The 20,360-nt window shown below is 37.5% G+C and overlaps 1 protein-coding gene across 1 annotated transcript; it reads right to left on the bottom strand.

Moving 5' to 3' along the window:
* Window positions 1-12,640: 12,640 nt before the first annotated feature.
* Window positions 12,641-19,447, bottom strand: LOC110884329 (Golgi SNAP receptor complex member 1-1). Its single transcript, XM_022132034.2, has 5 exons — window positions 19,300-19,447; window positions 17,052-17,282; window positions 15,364-15,531; window positions 13,824-13,937; window positions 12,641-12,914 (listed from the first exon to the last, which is right to left on the bottom strand). Exons 1-5 carry the CDS (start codon window positions 19,336-19,338, stop codon window positions 12,801-12,803), a joined length of 666 nt encoding a protein of 221 aa, XP_021987726.1. The 5' UTR covers window positions 19,339-19,447; the 3' UTR covers window positions 12,641-12,800.
* Window positions 19,448-20,360: the final 913 nt, after the last annotated feature.

Here is a 20,360-nt window from a genome sequence, read left to right on the forward strand (position 1 = left end):
ATTTCACCAGATCTAAATGAATTCCGCAAAACCCCGCATAATCCTGTTTATCATCAAACCATTAACATGATTGACAATCAATTGTCGAAACCCTTATTCTCATTTAATCCTCACCACAGAATCTTAACAAAGAAATTATTCTTGACATTCTCATTAACAAGACAATCATCCGATTTATATATACAGCTATCATCCTAAATCTGATTTCGTGAAAACAAGTCTAGTCCTCGGTATCATTGTAAATCACAACATCTTTAGCATATACACTACCCTAGATCATCGATTTACAGTGTATCTAGTTATTTACTTCCAGTTTCGCATTCATTACCTTAACACAATCACAACCACCAAATCTAGCATGGATACATATTAGTTATTTCACATAATTCACAACACCAACTCCCATAACAGTCATGCACATGGTTGCTTAACACCACCCATCCCATGACACATGGCACATAGCCTAGCATGTTAACAATATATGCTTTCTTTACCCACCCATCTGTGGACATCATGCCTTACTGTTTCGTTGACTTTTAGTCCTCATGCAATTATTAGTTCGTTAAACAACAACATGAAGGGTTTACACATAGCATAAACAACCATTAACATAATCAACTTGTCAAACATTCTTGAATCGAGCAGTGCTAACTATTAATTAATTGGCATTCTAATAATTCGTGAATATGTTTTAGTTTGTAGCAAAACCCTACGCTATTCTTTAACTTCACACACACACACACACACACACATATATATATATACACAACATCGGATCATCAACCAGAATATGCATACAAAGTGAAAATCAAATCACCGATGATTATACTAACCGAGCGTTCATGTGAGAGAGAGAGCCGAGTCGAGAGAAGGAGAGTTTCGGGTACTTCTGGCGACGTCTTCGTGTCTCCGGCGAGTCGTGTTGTATTGCAGACGTGACTAGAGATGCTATCAATCATCTAAGCGTCGAGGAATGGTTCCTCCTGTGATCCTCCACGTACCCCGACACATCACTAGTTCCGACGATATTCCGATAACGGGAGGATATTCATGGCAAGGTTTGTTGTTTAGATGAACTGGGAGAGTGCAAGGTTGAGATCATAACCAAAGACTTGAAGGAGTTATAGTTGATAACTTCCATTGATGGTAAAAGATGGGGGGGTAAAGGAACTGCCGCACGCACAAATTGGGAGAAGTAGGGTTTCTTTAGTTTGAGTTTTGTGATAAACACTACAATGTTACGTATGCATGTATATTACCAGTTGGGCTGTTCATTTATTTGGTCAAGGGAACGGGCTTAAGCCCAAATACAAAGGGGCTGCCAAATACCCATAACCAAGGGGAGCGGATTCATTAGTTGGGGTACGGCCCAATCATAGACACCACACTAGATTCGGGCCCAATGCACACCCATACATATTTTCTCGAACATATTATACGTGTAGCCATTATATTACCGTCACAAGTGTTCACTGATTTTTATCTTCGTACGGAATATGAAAGAGAAAATCACAAGAAACAGAACCACGTGACGAAAAGATACTGACCTTGAAAGTTCGGGTTGTCACATCATCCCCAACTTGAAAGAAATTTCGTCCCGAAATTTGACAAGCAGTACAAAGAAGTGAGATGAGAAATCAAGATTGTTGTTGGTTTTCCTCTGGTGCCACATCATCCCCAACTTGAAGAGGAATTTCGTCCTCGAAATTCACCAGTTGCGTCAGAGTTGATTCAGTAGATTTGTACGATTGCGCATACTTAGTCTCGAGTTCCAACGAACTCTCATAATTGGAATTTGACGGTGCTCGCAAACCTTAACCTCCTGAGGCATTATTTCAATAGGCACCTTGACAACTGCAACTTGTCGTTAGTCTCAGACTCTAAGAAGGTATCACGAACATTTCATCAGACAAACACTGCTTTAGACTCGCGACATAAATGACATCATGAACGTTACCCAATTCGCCGGGTAACTCGAGTTTGTAGGCTACGTGATCGATTATTTCCAGAATTTCGAATATCCCAACATAACGTAATTAAGCTCGTCACGTTTCCCAGGCGTACCACACCCTCCCAGGGTGAGACTTTCAACCTGATACGATTGCCTACAGCGAACCCCTAGTACTTCCTACACTTATCAACTTTCCTGATGGCCACGCGTTGCCGCCAAACGATTTCCAATCTAAATAATCTTCCCAAGTGCTTCGAGTGCGAGTCCTGAACCCGTGATTAGGTTGTCATCCACCTCAGTCCACGAGGAGATTGGCATTGTCATCCATGCAATGCCTCAAACAGAACTGTATGCATACTAATACGGTAACGGCTGCAGTAGAGCTTACCCAAAGATAGGTATCCTTCAAAAATATTTACAAGAGTCAATCACGCACATGCTCGCAGCATGTCATCGTATGTCAGGATGGTTCGTTACTCTGTCCGGTTGTCCTACAGTGATAAGTAATGCTCATGTCTAGACGCGTGCTAAGGGTGTTGTGTGTTGCCTGCCATAAATCAAGCATAGATCAAAATCGGAAGTAACAGGAGTTGGCACCTCATGCCTAAAAGCCGCCTCTCTCAGAGGAATATCCATAAGCTGTGAAGACTCGTTAGTCTCTTTGATTGCAGGAAAGTGTGCTGGTAATGTGAGGCAGTCAACGATCACCCAGGTGATATTGCAGTGACAAAATCCATGGCGGTCTGTTCTCGTTTCCATATGGGTGTTTCTGGGTGTTAATACTTCACCTTGACTTTTCCACGAGTCAAACATCATTCCCATACCTAGCTAGGTGGGTCTTCATGCCCGATCACCAGTGCAAGGTTTATAGATCCTAATATTTCTCATCAAAACCCAGACGACTAGAATATCGAGGTCGGTGAGCTTGCTCACACAAATTCCCTACTGTTGCCTTATGATGAGACCCACATTCATTCCATGAGGTGGCGAACATCGTCCAGCCTACCAACGGCCCCGCATGGGTTTAACTTGAAAATTCTCTTCCTTCAGTTCTTCAGTTCGACCAGAGCGAGTCTGATCAGGTAAGTTAGGCTCGATAGTGAGCTGCAAGGCTCGTGCAGGTTCGGGTTTCATAGCCGAAACCATTCAAAAGTTCTGTCTAGTGATGCCATTACAGATTTTAGCTCCTTCGAAACAACGATGCACGGGAGGCCTTTGTGATCGGTCTAAGTACCGTCCAAGCGGTGCCCCCAACTTAAATCCAAAGACCACAGTTTCCACCGCGGGTTGTGACTCGCGAAACCCTTCTTCGCAAGCCCACTACGTACGTCATCGCCTTCCCGTGTTGCATCGGCGCATAACGGGGACTCTGATTCGAACCATCATGGTGTACCACTGATTCATCAATACCTTCGGATAGGGATGATGCTCAATGCATTGTGGAGTTAGGTTTCAAAAGCTGAAAGACGTCCTCCTGTTTTGCCTTCCACGAACACAGCACCCTGCTGTGTTAAAGAGATTAAAGCTGCGCGATCTTCGAAAGTCCGATGATGATTCTTTAACAAGACTTCACGCGGAGTGGCTCCTCCCTCAGGAGCTCTAAGGTAGGATACATATGCCGCCCCTGTTGTTCCCTTCTCCTGGTAATGTTTCAGAACGTCACCAACAAACACGATCGATTCTTGTGGTCCATAAAGCTGCTGGTGTGCTGATTAACTCAATGGTCATGATGTACAAGGTCGCAATGGCCACATTGAGTTTGATATGCCGTTCTAAGAGCATTCTCCCCTTAGATTTCCATTAGATGATAGTTCGTTCGTTAGTCAATCTTCGAATAGGAGCTTAACCCTTGCAACTTGTCAACAGGTTGTCAATACATGGTCGAAGCAAACGGTTCTTGACTGCCATTTTGCTGAGTTCTCGATAGTCAATCCACATACAAAAAGGCTTATCTTCACGGATATGACTGGGGCTCCCCAAAGTGAAAAACTAGGTCTGATAAAGCTCCTGTCCAACAGTTCCTAGAGTTGATTAGGCAGTTCCTGCAACCTTCCTAATGTGAGACGATAAGGAGTACTAGTAATAAGGGTTGATTCTGACATGACACCGATCTGATATCCATCCTGACGATGTGAAGGTAAACTTGATTGTTCTTCCGGTAGCACATAGGGAGAAATCACGAGCAATTGGTGGATCCTCGCTCCTCTTTTCCTTAACACCAGTAACGAGTGCTAACATAGCGGGGTAATCCTTACGTGGATGCTTCTTGCCTTCATTGCTGAATTGATGCTAACCTCTGCACCACTCGGATACTTTATAACAGACGACAACTTTCTCCTCACAGGGTGTGTCTGCACGATATCTGGATAACCAATCCATATTGACTTCTGCATCAAACTATCACAGGTAGTAGAAAGAAGGTTGATGTCGAACATTTGTCCCATAAGGTCGAGTTTGCATCCCAACGAACATATGAATTTTAATTGACTTACCATCACCCGATTCCACAACAGGTTCAGTTTCAAGAAACATTAGGGTTAAGCGGGATAGAGACGAAGCGATTAACTACCCATACAAGCTACCATGCTAATATAATCCTGGTGTCGCCCACGCCAATCCTAAGTGCCCCTCCATGAGCATCATTTCCCGTCTTGTTGTTTTCATTATGAGGATTTCCGGTATTGTCGTCATCCCCTTGGTTGTTGTCATCTTAGGTTATCAACGACCAATCCATGCCGTAGGCACCTTCATTTCCATACCGAGAGTCATGATTCGCGAGTACCTTGCTGTCATCGTGACTGTTGCTTCTAATGTCGTTGCTTGACACCAATCAATGTCCATCTTTTCACATTCTGTGCCACGTTCTAAGGCACTACTCATGGTGATGGCAGTTACACATTCCACATCATAGTCAATCGTCATCATTTATGTCCCGATTGATTCGTAAAAGTCGGCTTCCATAAGTCGTTGACTAGTGTTAAGGATTCGTTTGGAGTCAAATCGCTGATGTTCGTTGCCGGTAACTAGGGTCGTTCAAATGCGGGAGTCGGTAAGGTACTACATTTACCCTCTTGTCCATCGTTCTTACAAGCTGGCTGAGTAATACACGGTATGTTACGATAGTGTTGCAGAAGTGATCGCACTTTGGGATTTAAGGTGTCAATCTAGCCAACGAAGAATGGTGAGAAAGGTATGGACCAATCATTGGTGTTGCAACATCTAACTCAGGGATGTCCGTACAAGCACCTAGCATTCTACACAGTTCGCTAGGCGTTCAGATGGGTGTTCAGGTATTACTCGATAGTATCAAGATTCGTAACGATTTAGAGAGGAGTGAAAAGATCACGTTCAAGTAAGAGACAACCACTGTTATGACTCTCATAGACTGTTGTGTTTCACATCGATCAAATAATAGAACAGAACCCCTTTTTCACTCGTTAAGCCTCACTGGGACTCGCATGCACCCCACATTATTATTATGTGTGCACCCACAATAATATTGTGATTTGCATGCTCATCTCAGCTCCTCCTAACTCATGTCAAATGGTTCCTCAAACTCGAGTGTCAAACAAAAGTTATCAAAACGACAAGATCACAGAAATCCCAAGACTATGACATACTTTCATTGCATTATAATGTAAGCAAGCAATTCATGTAATCAGACTATAGTGACAAGTGTGTGTCCGTAAGTTACACCATAAACAAATGTGTACTAGCCATGTAATGTATGCAACAAGTGAGAGAGACGAACCTTGCAATCTGGAGCTGAGTGTCATGGTCGATTTTCGAAGGTGTTCGGTTATAGTCTGGTTTTACAAGAACGTTTTAAAACCTAGTTCACTATAACCAGTGGCTCTGATACCAAACTGTCACACCCCCAAAATACCACATACAGAATTACCGCGGGGCGTGTGACGTACCAGGATCCAAGCCACCAATCACATTGAACTTCGCATAATAATTAAATAAAACTTTCATTTATTGACATTAAGTGTTACAACGTTACAAGCAATTCACAGTATACAGCGGAAGCATAATTCATTCGTTAAGTGTTTATAAACCATTAGTCTTGTGTTGCGATTCCATGTATCTCGACCCATGACCACTCCAGCATCCCAGACAGCAAGTTCCAATGCAAGACATCTAACGACCTACAAGCATGCAAACAAGTGTGTCAGACGACGCTGGTGAGTTCAAAGTTTTGTTAACGTGTTTAGTTACAAGGTATGTGTATAAAACAGTTCAACAGTTCAATGGTTCAATAATCTGTTTTGATGTTGTTATTAACTCGATTACCGTATGTGGCGACTAGATGTGAATGCCCAACCCCAATGCCTCCATTTAGGCATTGGTCATGAGGTCAAGGTATCAAACAACCTTGAATAGATGTAAGGGGTCTTATATGTACACGATGAGAATGCCCAACCCCAATGCCTCTAACTAGGCATTGGTCATGAAGTCCAGGTAGTTAGTTCACGCCCGTCCTTTCGGCCCGGTGTGAGGGTGCCAAACCTAATAGCGCTATCAACTAAATACCTCGTTGCTTCTTCAGCAACACGGTAGATGTACGGGGTCTTACATGATTTATACTGTGTTCAATAACCAACATCCCAATTAAACAGTTTAACCAGTATTCCCTTCCGAAACGTTTACCAGATGTCCCAAACCACCGGGACGCATGCTTAGAAAAGTGCAGTGAACTCACCTTTGATTTGCTCGGTATGTTACGTTACATTACCCGTTCCCAGTTGGTCAATCAAACCCTACCGTGGTTACCGAAAATAGTCAGTATCGTAAGTACATTAACCACATATTCTTCATACACGTTACGCAAGTAGGATATAAGTAAAACACACATCAATATGTACGTCTTAACCAGAAATAATGCAATACATCGATCCATAACGTTATATAGCAAGTATTCAGATTGCATGTGAAGTTCACACCACAAGTTCATGTTTCACAAACATCTAACACATAACTCGTCACTCTCAAGAGTGTGTGATTAATCCTCATTTGTGCGGTTCACAAGTTTCCCCAGCCCAGACCCAGTGCACCCCAACGTAATTTCAAAGAACTGTGCAACACAATTTATGTGTGAGAGGCCCAGGTAGTGTGCCATTGACCAATTGATTCCTTCCCATTAATTTCTATAAAACTCCCCACTATTTCGATCAATATGGCTACATGATGGGTAACAGCTAGACACTTTTAATTTCACCAGATCTAAATGAATTCCGCAAAACCCCGCATAATCCTGTTTATCATCAAACCATTAACATGATTGACAATCAATTGTCGAAACCCTTATTCTCATTTAATCCTCACCACAGAATCTTAACAAAGAAATTATTCTTGACATTCTCATTAACAAGACAATCATCCGATTTATATATACAGCTATCATCCTAAATCTGATTTCGTGAAAACAAGTCTAGTCCTCGGTATCATTGTAAATCACAACATCTTTAGCATATACACTACCCTAGATCATCGATTTACAGTGTATCTAGTTATTTACTTCCAGTTTCGCATTCATTACCTTAACACAATCACAACCACCAAATCTAGCATGGATACATATTAGTTATTTCACATAATTCACAACACCAACTCCCATAACAGTCATGCACATGGTTGCTTAACACCACCCATCCCATGACACATGGCACATAGCCTAGCATGTTAACAATATATGCTTTCTTTACCCACCCATCTGTGGACATCATGCCTTACTGTTTCGTTGACTTTTAGTCCTCATGCAATTATTAGTTCGTTAAACAACAACATGAAGGGTTTACACATAGCATAAACAACCATTAACATAATCAACTTGTCAAACATTCTTGAATCGAGCAGTGCTAACTATTAATTAATTGGCATTCTAATAATTCGTGAATATGTTTTAGTTTGTAGCAAAACCCTACGCTATTCTTTAACTTCACACACACACACACACACACACATATATATATATACACAACATCGGATCATCAACCAGAATATGCATACAAAGTGAAAATCAAATCACCGATGATTATACTAACCGAGCGTTCATGTGAGAGAGAGAGCCGAGTCGAGAGAAGGAGAGTTTCGGGTACTTCTGGCGACGTCTTCGTGTCTCCGGCGAGTCGTGTTGTATTGCAGACGTGACTAGAGATGCTATCAATCATCTAAGCGTCGAGGAATGGTTCCTCCTGTGATCCTCCACGTACCCCGACACATCACTAGTTCCGACGATATTCCGATAACGGGAGGATATTCATGGCAAGGTTTGTTGTTTAGATGAACTGGGAGAGTGCAAGGTTGAGATCATAACCAAAGACTTGAAGGAGTTATAGTTGATAACTTCCATTGATGGTAAAAGATGGGGGGGTAAAGGAACTGCCGCACGCACAAATTGGGAGAAGTAGGGTTTCTTTAGTTTGAGTTTTGTGATAAACACTACAATGTTACGTATGCATGTATATTACCAGTTGGGCTGTTCATTTATTTGGTCAAGGGAACGGGCTTAAGCCCAAATACAAAGGGGCTGCCAAATACCCATAACCAAGGGGAGCGGATTCATTAGTTGGGGTACGGCCCCCCAATCATAGACACCACACTAGATTCGGGCCCAATGCACACCCATACATATTTTCTCGAACATATTATACGTGTAGCCATTATATTACCGTCACAAGTGTTCACTGATTTTTATCTTCGTACGGAATATGAAAGAGAAAATCACAAGAAACAGAACCACGTGACGAAAAGATACTGACCTTGAAAGTTCGGGTTGTCACAATAATAAATGCCATCTCGCAAATATAAACAGTCACTTAGACCAAACGGGTCAAAAGGTGAAAATATCACCATTTGACAATATCGACTAATGATTTTGCCGAGTCGTATGATTACAGGAGTAAATATCGAATGGATATTTGCATCGCTATTACATAGTGATTATTAAAGCAAGATATTAAAATGGGTCGATATATTGATCCAAGTCAGGTACGTGTAATATGTTAACTACTCATTTAGAACGTAAGGTTCAATGAGAGTTAAATGAAGTCAATATTTGACATTTGGTTACTTTAATTGGTAAACCAAATGATTCAAATGGTGGTCATTGTATTTTGAAAATATAATGATTTTTTAAACAAAATCATAGTTAAAAAGAGGGATTTTGGGTCAAACATGCTTTCAAAGGTCCTTCATCGTAAATGAAAAGCTAAAATGAACCAAAACGCCCTTATAAGCTAAGTTGAGCAAACGACCCTTAAAGGTTGTTTGTAAACGAGTTTTATGATCAAATAAATACTTAGAATAAGTACAAAAAGCGAAAGATGTGAATCTTTGGTCAAATGACTTTATATGAGTCTCTGCCATAAAATGCATATTCGAGGGGTAAAACTAGAAATATTTAGATCGCCACATTAAATCCACCACAAATATAGTTGTGGTAGAAGATCATTTGATAAATAATGTGGAAATAAGATGCTAGAAATAAATGAGCGTGAATTATACGGAAAAGTGCTTAAATACCCTTAACAGGTCAAAATAAGCATTTAAGTCAAAACGGGTTTAAGAAGGTACATAAACCCGTGATTTGAACCTAATATGATAGACAATATTGAACTTGTGAGGTTCATGAGAAATTGGGATCAAACAAACATGTTTGTTTGATAAATACACGAACGGGTCAAAACTTGGTAATTACATTTTAAGCCGAAGGCTTAAAAATCTAAAATCTTGTTAATCTGGATGTCGGATGTTAACTCCATGAGATGGAGAATAAATTTACGATCATGTAGAAGGAAACGTGACGTAAATTGGATAAAAATGAGCAAGTTATGTCCGTTTCCGTAGAAATTGATTCGGCTGGAAAATGTGCAGGTTTTGAAACAACATTCTGTCGAAATAAGCTCCTCGCGTCACGCGACGGAGGAGGCTACATGCAGTCACGGCACGCAACAGGTTTGGAAAATGGTGTCGCGGCACGCGACGACCTTCATAACTGGAAAATTGTTGTTGTTTATTCATTTGAGTCTTATGAACTCATTTAAACATGTTTTAAACCCCTATAGCTAACTCATTTCATGTTTTTATGAAATGTAGGGATTATGTAGAATACCGGAGGACGATCAAGCTCAATAAAGAACCGAACACGATCAAGATTCATGCTTCCGCGAAAAGTTTCGTCGTCATGTTTTTAAACGGCGAAGGTTTTGAAAATGTTGAATTGTTTATTTCTTGAAAGTTTTTAAGAATTACGTATATGTGAAAGCATAAACATAACAATTAGTCGAAAACTATATGTAAATGTTTTAAAACATGAAAGGGTTTTACATACAATGTTGGGGTCTAATACATTATCAAGGCTTGAACATGTTTGGGAAAACACATGGGAGTACCTTGCGGATGGCATTTTATACAATCGTCAAAAGCTTTTGGGGATCGAAGGTACGCAAATTGTTATTTAATATTTTCACAGTTATGTCTTATATAATAGTGTTTAATGTTTAATTTCATTTTTTTTATTTATACGACTTTAAATAATTTATTTATATAATTTTATTAGGTTTGTATCTTCCAGAGGAACAAATAAGGAACCTAACGTTGCTTGAAATTGAGCGTTACTTATTACGTAACAACTCAAGTCTAACTCGGTTTCCGTCTATGCCTCAATCCGACAGTGAATCAATATATTCAGCGGACAACCGTCTAATTGCTGACGAGCTTGGGTACGATGTAAGCGCTCCTGCCATTGAATTTGATAATAATTTAAGCAGGCTAACCGATGAACAGCGTTTAGTGTTTGATGAGATAGTTCAAGCCGTTAATAGTAATGCGGTTGGTCTGTTCTTCGTCTATGGTTACGGAGGGACTGGTAAGACGTTTCTGTGGAGGACATTATCTGCATCCATCAGATGTAAAGGAGATATTGTATTAAACATTGCATCAAGTGGTATTGCATCTCTTTTGTTACCTGGTGGACGTACTGCACATTCAAGGTTCCATATACCTTTAAATTTAACAGAAAACTCGATGTGTTTTATTAAACTAGATGATGACGTTGCTGATTTATTAAGAAAAAAGAAGTTGATAATTTGGGATGAAGCACCGATGAATCATAAACATGCGTTTTAAGCACTTGACCGAACAATGAAAGATATCTTCAAATGTGAGATGAGTTTTGGTGGTAAAGTTACGGTGTTCGGTGGTGACTTTAGACAAATACTTCCGGTTGTTCCAAATGGTAGTAGACGAGAAATCGTTAATTATATTCCTTAATTCTTATTTATCTAATTACCCAAACAAATAAAATAGGAAACTCTACCTCCACCTTGTTTATTCACCGTTCCCCTTTCCTTTTCATTATTCACATCGGAAAATATTATCAAACTTCGCCGATTTTATCTGTGTTCGTTTGTGTTTGTGTTCGTGAATCGTTCATGAACATGTTACATCCTTAACGAACGACCTTGTTCGTGTTCGTTCGGTTCGTTTACAACACTAATTATTTTTGTTGCTGACCTCAATTGGGCTTACACTTATGATTGATTACATATTAGCAGTGTTTTAAAAACCGGTAAATACCGGCCGGTTATACCGGTATTACCGTTTCTAGATGTAAATCCGGTACGAAACACCCCGGTAAATAAGTGAAACGGCATAAGGTTTGTACCGGCGGTAAAATCCGGTATACCGGTTTGAAACGTAATACCGGTACCGGCACAGGGTTATTTTAGTTTGAGTTGATACTTATTTTCAATATATATGTTACTTATCTTATGTAATTTTTATATATTATGATTATTCGTAACTAAAAGTTCTTATTTAACATTGTATGAAACGAAAACAGTTGATGTATTTAACACTCAAATGGCTTAAACATATCGTACCTTTTCATTTAAAAGAGCTTGTTGAAAATTGAATGATTTTCGATTATCTTTTGGATTATTTTTTATTATGGATTTACTTTTGGATCATCTTTTAATACGTAATCATTCATTTTTGGATTAACTTTTGAGTTGATGTTGTAATTTATGAAATTATAGAGTTACCTAGTCAACCCGGTTGAACCGCTCGGTACAACCTGGTTCAACCGGTTGAACCATTTTTTAGCCTAATCCGGTTTGATCTAAAAACCGGTTTTTAAAACATTGCATATTAGTATGTAGGTTAGCTATGATTCTGGTGGCTAGTTACCAATTCACTTGCTGCTCTAACTTTGAGCAAGATGGGCTGCAAATTCTTCAAACTCGTACATCGGCATATTGGACCCGGATCCAGAAACCAGTTTGGGTACACTTTCACCCAAAACGGTTTCTGGATCTGAGTCCAGTTTGGTTGTGCACCTCTAGATGATTTTATTGGTTTTGATCTGCAATGCTTTAACCATTATGCACCCTTCGAATGTTTAAAGATGTACCCGACTCTCACTTTAGTTAGAGATCCGTTTGAAACAAACGGCCATTTTTTAGTCAAGCCCGTCCTGAACCCGAACTAAAATGACCATTTTCAGAGCATGTTTTACCCAAACCCGTTACCCAGCCCGGCCCGATCCATTTTACCCGCTACAGGTCTACCTAAGAACCCACTTGGATAGCCCGGCCCAGGGTCATATTATAGTCTTTCAGCTATTTTCAAGTTCAAATTTTATAAAAAAAAAAAAAAAAAAAAAAAAAAAAAAAAAAAAAACCATAAAAAATTCTAATCTTTCGGAAACAAAGTTGTCGGAGACATTGATTATATAATTGCAAAAATGTCAATTGAAATACACATACAGATTATACCTTTATAACAACTACCTGGGTAGTTGAATTATACAAACAACCGCCACCGAATTTCAAATGATGCCTTGCTACTTTGTCAACCAGTAAATCAAGATTAAAAACGTGCAAACCGAAGCAACTAATGAAAGAATAATTGTGTCCATAGATTTTTTCTTCTTTATCGCCGACAGAATGTTATTCACCTGCAAAACCAATAAAAAACATGTAATGTTTTTTTTAAAAAAAAAATCATTATTCGACGTATTTTTTGTCTTATAAGTGTCTGGTTTGATTCTATAAAATAATTTCAATAATTTGGTTGAGTGGCGTTAATGAAAAAAGTTGAACAGTTAGATGGCCTCCTTATACGCTATCCTTATATGTACTTTGTTTATTCCATTAGTTTTAGTAGATTAGGGTTTTCTGTTCAGAAAGAGATGGCGGCGCAGTTTGTTGCTCGTCTACCTGCTATCCTTATGTAAATTGCCCAAACTATTGGAATGAAATTTTAACAACAAAAAAAAGGCAAATTGGATTTAAATAATCCCAACTTGCTCAATTTGGCCGACAATAATCCCAACTCAGTTATTGGCCGATAATAATCCGAACTGGTCCACTTTTGGCCGATAATAGTCCGCCGTTAAAAATAGCTTAACGGAGTTAAGCTTTTTTCTGAATTACAAACCGATGTTTTATGGATTTTGATCAGAACGAGGATACGAGTTGATTGATATAAAATTTACCTCAAAATACTGCCCCAAACGACGAAAACGGTGCTTCAATTCGGGTGTTTAAACTTCCAATTAACAAAAATCAAGTCGTTTGAAGCACCGTTTCGAGGTAAGTTTTACATAAATCGAATCGTATCCGTGTTCTGATCAAAATCCATAAAACATCGGTTTGTAATTCGGAAAAAAGCTCAACTCTGTTAAGCTATATTTAACGGCGGACTATTTTCGGCCAAAAGTGGACCAGTTCAGATTATTATCGGCCAATAACTAAGTTGGGATTATTATCGGCCAAATTGAGCAAGTTGGGATTATTTAAATCCAATTTGCCAAAAAAAAAAAATATTTTAGTAAAATTGAATTACTTTATAATAGTTTACTTACAGTTGGGAGACGACTGCTAACATTGGTAAGCTTCGAATTGATGCCGCCAAATGTTGACCGTTGAAACATGAGGGTACCAAAGGTTTCTTGTGCTTGTGATATCACACCGTCTATCTGCAATCAATATTTCGTAAAAACTCACTTCACTTATACCATCTATCACAAATTATATTCATTGTTTGGGCCATATATTTAGTAAATGGGACCACAATCACACATCTATTTCTTCGTACTAATTAAAGACTAAGTATATATGCATCCTTTTAAAAGTTTAATTTCATCTATGTTGTAAATTTCATAATATGGTGTTTAGCCATTCAAAAAAATAAATAAAAAAAAATCATGCAATACCCCTTATGTGATAAATAAAATCATATCAGCTACTTATAACAGTGTATTTCAAATAGAAAAGAGTAAATTGCCATTTTAGTCTCTGAGGTTTGGTACAAATTGCCATTTTAGTCCAAATAGTTTTTTTTTCTCCTTTGGGTCCCTGACTTTTTCATTTTCTTGCCATTTTGATCACATTGCCTAACTCAGTCTAAAAATCTGGTTATAACCAGGGGTATTTTTGGCATAACTGTTGTGTAGTGATAAACAGAGCTAGTTTACAACATAATTTATAAACCTCATAATAATTTAATGTCAAAAATACCCCTGATTATAACCTGGTTTTTAGACTAAGTTTGGCAATGTGATCAAAATGGCAAGAAAAAGGAAAAGTCAGGAACCCAGAGGAGAAAAAAAAAAACTATTTGGACTAAAATGACAATTTGGACAAAAACTCAGGGACTAAAATGGCAATTTACTCAATAGAAAAACAACTTTATTACTGTGAATCATCTCAACACATAACGTTCTCTCTGTTTAAACAATAAAACAGAAAGTTAAATAGTATGATTCCATTTTTGTTTGTTATAATATAAAATGGGTAAATGCAATATTTTTAGTGTTTTAAAAGAATATATAAGAAAACTGTGAAATTAGAATATACGAATGCTTAAACTTCATTAAAATATGAGTAAATTGCCAAAATCGTCCCTGAGGTTTGGGCATGTTTGCCATTTTCATCCAAAACAACTTTTTTGTACAATATGGTCCTTCACTTTTGGGATTTTTTGCCATTTTCATCCAAACATCTAATTTGTTTTATTTTTTCTATCAAAAATTTGGATGAAAATGGCAAAAAATCCCAAAGCTCAGGGACGATTTTGGCAAAAAAAAAAAAAGCCAGACGTTTGGATGAAAATGGCAAAAAATCCCAAAAGTGAAGGACTATATTGTAAACAAAGTTGTTTTGGATGAAAATGGCAAAATGCACAAACCTGAGGGACGATTTTGGCAATTTACTCTTAAAATATATACGAAATCATCCGCTATTTTCAACAAGCTGAAATATAACTTTTTTCAAGCTTGGTAGAGCATATATTTCAAGAATCAAAAGTTATTTTCTCAAATAACTCATTCGTAATGATGTCTCTTTGGGGTTTAAATAAGAAATCTTGCAGAATAAAATACTTGTAATCTAAAAAAAACACACCTGGCCCGTACTTCTCATGAGAGTAGCACGCTCCTTAAGAAGAGATTGCTCTTGGGACCCACCACCTTCTTCAAGATCTAATCGTGTTCTGTCAAACTCCCTGAAATCCTCAAGCAATGATGCATGCTCTCTCTTTGCTCTAAGGCTAGATCGAAGCCGGTTAAATTCCTGCGATTATATAAATATAAGCACAAATAGTGGCATTCAAAGTTCATTATTCATAGTCAATATAGTCATTGAACAATTTCAACCAGTTTATTAATGCCTTAGTCCATTCGGGTTATATTTCTTTTGTCTCTTACGTGGTTTTAAAAACACGAAAATGAAGATGTTTGGCTTAAAAGGAAAGAGACCAAAACATAGTTGTTAATGGCAAATTGCGACAAATTGCGATAAGGTACCTATCTGCTACATAGCGAATAGCGATAAATAGCGGACGGCTATTTTATAAATAGCGATACACTAGAAAAAGAATTTTAAAATTTATATGTATATATTATATCAAAATACCCTGGTATACTTTACATGTATATTTAACAAAAACCTAAAATCTAGCTATTTTATAGCTATATTTAACTGCTATCTATATTAACAAAAAAAAATTAAGGTGTCGCTATGACCATAATAGCGACACTACATTGCTTCGCTATGTAGCGCGCTATAGCGACGGCTATAATCGCTATTGACAACTATGGACCAAAAGGATTGAAAGGTGCTGAAAGTGTATTTTAAAAGCATAAAACCAAATAATGATTTTCTTAAAAAATATAGGTTATTATTTATAAATAATATAATTTAACATATGAAATATTTATGAATAAAAAAAATATAACTTTTGGGCAAAAAGTGATCCTGGTCAACTCAACCTTTGACCCATACAATTATACAAAAATGGACTGTTTTTACCAGCTATCCAGTCGGTCCAGCCTGTGTATTATGACCTCTAACTTAACTAGCATTAGTAAACAACCAAACTAATCAACTTTTTGTACGAGTTTCAATCATTTTGAACATATAACCATATATCATAAGAAAAGTTACATGGTTCAGATCTTAAAAGATAGTGGCAAAATGCTAATAAAAGAAAGGAATAATGGATTTTAATAATCCCAACTATTAGCCGTTGGCCGGCAACGGTCCCAACTTCAAAAATAACCATTTATGGTCCCACTTTTTCACAGATTGTAAACCAATGGACCTTTACTAACAGAACCTTAATTTCTTTTTGTCCCATTTTGCTTTCTCTTAGAAAAGGTCCATTGGTTTACAATATGTGAAAAGGTGGGACCACCACTGGTTCTTTTTGAAGTTGGGACCGTTGCCGTCCAACGGCTAACAGTTGGGATTATTAAAATCCATTATTCCAAAAAGAAAAGAACAAAGCTCGTAAAGAAAAATACATGAATTACGTCGTTTCCGCATTTGAATCTATTTCTCATTTCTTTTCCTAAAAGTAAAGTATGATAAGAACATCTAAAAAAACTCAACCCAATAACAAAAATCATCTTTATCACAAGACTTAACCTTGGAGAAAAACAAAATATCTAAATCAACAAAAAATTTACATCCATACATGATTCAAACAAGCTTTAAATAGGATACACCTAAAAATCCGAAAAAAATATGGTATAAATTTCTATCCTCTTATGAATGAAAAGAGCAATGAAGTAATATAATAATGTAATTACCTGACTAAGATCATGATGAATTTCATGATGACGGGTCAACGTATGAGAAAATATCTCCGATCCACCCGATGATACCCACGTTTGCATTTGTGAAATCACATGATGTAGCTCTTTGAGTAGTTGTTCTATTCTTGATCCAAGATTATTCTCATTACCATCATCAACTTTTGTCGAAACTAATTTTCGATACAAATGCATTTGATCATCCAACTGTGCTTCAAGCTTCCTTGCCTAAACCCCAAAAAATAAAAGATAAAAGAGTAAATTACGATTTTGGCCCCTGTGGCTATATCACTTTTACCCTATTAGCCCAAAATAGAATTTTTTAACATCTGTGCCCCCATGGTCTTTATAACTAACTATTTGGCCCCTGAGTCTAACTCAACCATTACGATTTTGGCCCCTGTGGTTACACTCAGGATAATGGGTTAAGTTAGACTCCGGGGCCAAAATAGTTAGATATAGAGACCATGGGGGCACAGATGTTAAAAAAATCTATTTTGGGCTAATAGGGTAAAAGTGATATAACCACAGGGGCCAAAATCGTAATTTACTCAAGATAAAAAATTAAAGATAAAAGAGTAAACTACGATTTGGCCCCCTGTGGTTATATCACTTTTACCCTATTAGCCCAAAATAGAATTTTTTAACATCTGTGCCCCCATGGTCTCTATAACTAACTATTTTGGCTCCTGAGTCTAACTCAACCATTAAGATTTTGGCCCCTGTGGTTACACTCAGGGTAATGGGTTAAGTTAGACTCAGGGGCCAAAATAGTTAGTTGTAGAGACCACTGGGGCACAGATGTTAAAAAAATCTATTTTGGGCTAATAGGGTAAAAGTGATATAACCACAGGGGCCAAAATCGTAATTTACTCAAGATAAAAAATTAAAGATAAAAGAGTAAACTACGATTTGGCCCCCTGTGGCTATATCACTTTTACCCTATTAGCCCAAAATAGAATTTTTTAACATCTGTGCCCCCATGGTCTTTATAACTAACTATTTGGCCCCTGAGTCTAACTCAACCATTACGATTTTGGCCCCTGTGGTTACACTCAGGATAATGGGTTAAGTTAGACTCAGGGGCCAAAATAGTTAGTTGTAGAGACCACTGGGGCACAGATGTTAAAAAAATCTATTTTGGGCTAATAGGGTAAAAGTGATATAACCACAGGGGCCAAAATCGTAATTTACTCAAGATAAAAAATTAAAGATAAAAGAGTAAACTACGATTTGGCCCCCTGTGGTTATATCACTTTTACCCTATTAGCCCAAAATAGAATTTTTTAACATCTGTGCCCCCGTGGTCTCTATAACTAACTATTTTGGCTCCTGAGTCTAACTCAACCATTAAGATTTTGGCCCCTGTGGTTACACTCAGGGTAATGGGTTAAGTTAGACTCAGGGGCCAAAATAGTTAGTTGTAGAGACCACTGGGGCACAGATGTTAAAAAAATCTATTTTGGGCTAATAGGGTAAAAGTGATATAACCACAGGGGCCAAAATCGTAATTTACTCAAGATAAAAAATTAAAGATAAAAGAGTAAACTACGATTTGGCCCCCTGTGGTTATATCACTTTTACCCTATTAGCCCAAAATAGAATTTTTTAACATCTGTGCCCCCATGGTCTTTATAACTAACTATTTGGCCCCTGAGTCTAACTCAACCATTAAGATTTTGGCCCCTGTGGTTACACTCAGGGTAATGGGTTAAGTTAGACTCAGGGGCCAAAATAGTTAGTTGTAGAGACCACTGGGGCACAGATGTTAAAAAAATCTATTTTGGGCTAATAGGGTAAAAGTGATATAACCACAGGGGCCAAAATCGTAATTTACTCAAGATAAAAAAAAATAAAAATAAAAATCAAACCATCCAAAATCCCAAAAATCATGCTGATTATTCTAGTAACAATAGTTAAAAACCTAACTAGCACAATAATTCCAGCATACACAATCAAATTCATCTAGATCTAGATCAAATTATGATTGTTTAATCAAATATAAACCCTAATTAATCATAGAACCAATCAAATTATGATTGTTTTATAAAATATAAACCCTAATTAACCCTAGAACCACTCAACTGTTGGATAAAACTTGTGGAAATGTTAAATTGAGGATTTTTTTCAAGTAAAGGTGAGATGAATGTATGATATAACAACATATATACTGATCTAGTTGTTAATTTAAGAAATAAAAACAGAAAATTGAGAAGAAATGTAGTGCGAAAAAGAGAAAAAATACCTGATTTCGCAAGGAGTCCCAAGAGGTTGGTGGATCCATGAGGAGGAGAATTGAATTGAATTGATGATTTGGAAAGAGGAATTGGTTGAAAATGTGATGGACCGACAGATGATTGATTATACACGAAACTATTTCAACAAATATAATAAAACCCTATTTTATATATACACATGAACAAGCAAAATAAATAAAACCTCTTTGACTATTTACTCTTTATAAAAATATTGTCTTTTTTTTTTCTTTAAGGAATTACGTGTCAACCACTGTGACACCGAGTGCTGTAGTCAAGGTTGACTACTCGACCGCCGCCAGCTCCTTGGCTCTCACAGATGCACGGAAACCCGACCTCCATCGCTCGAAGGCATGACAGTGGAATAATCGGTAAAACCTCGCCTCTCATCCAAGACGAACTGGCGTCGTCCGTATTCGCCCTTCACCTGGATGCCGCAGGAAATAATAGGGAGAGTGGGAGTCGAACCTGAGTCACAAAGAACACCAAGTCTTGCCCCAACCACTCTACACTACCTCATTGGCTGCATCTAGAATTTATAATAATTAGTTCTTTTAAAATAAATATTTTGCTTAGAGTTAAATGTCATTTTAGTATTTGTGGTTTGGTCATTTTACCAGTTTAGTCCAAATATTTTATTTTTTGTCTGTGGGTCCAAAAAGGTTTCACCGTTGGCATTATAGTCCACTGGGTTAACTTCATCTATTATTTCTGTTAACGAGAAGGGCAATTCGGTCATTTTATATGGCCGAATTGCCCTTCTAGTTTACAAAGTTACATATAAAATGACTGGATTGCCCTTCTCATTAACAGAAAAATGGATGAAGTTAACCCAGTGGACTAAAATGGCAACGGTGAAACTTTTTTGAAGCGAAATATAAAACATTTGGACTAAACTGACAAAATGGCCTAAACCACAAGGACTAAAATGGTGTTTAACTCTTTTGGTTATTATATCTCTTTTAACTTTTAAATAGAATTTATAATACTAAGTTGTTTTAAAATAAATATTTTGCTTATTATATCTCTTTTAACTTAAAAAAAAAACGTG

Source organism: Helianthus annuus, chromosome 1 (genome assembly GCF_002127325.2).
Source record: "Helianthus annuus cultivar XRQ/B chromosome 1, HanXRQr2.0-SUNRISE, whole genome shotgun sequence".
In the NCBI taxonomy this organism is placed as follows: domain Eukaryota; kingdom Viridiplantae; phylum Streptophyta; class Magnoliopsida; order Asterales; family Asteraceae; genus Helianthus; species Helianthus annuus.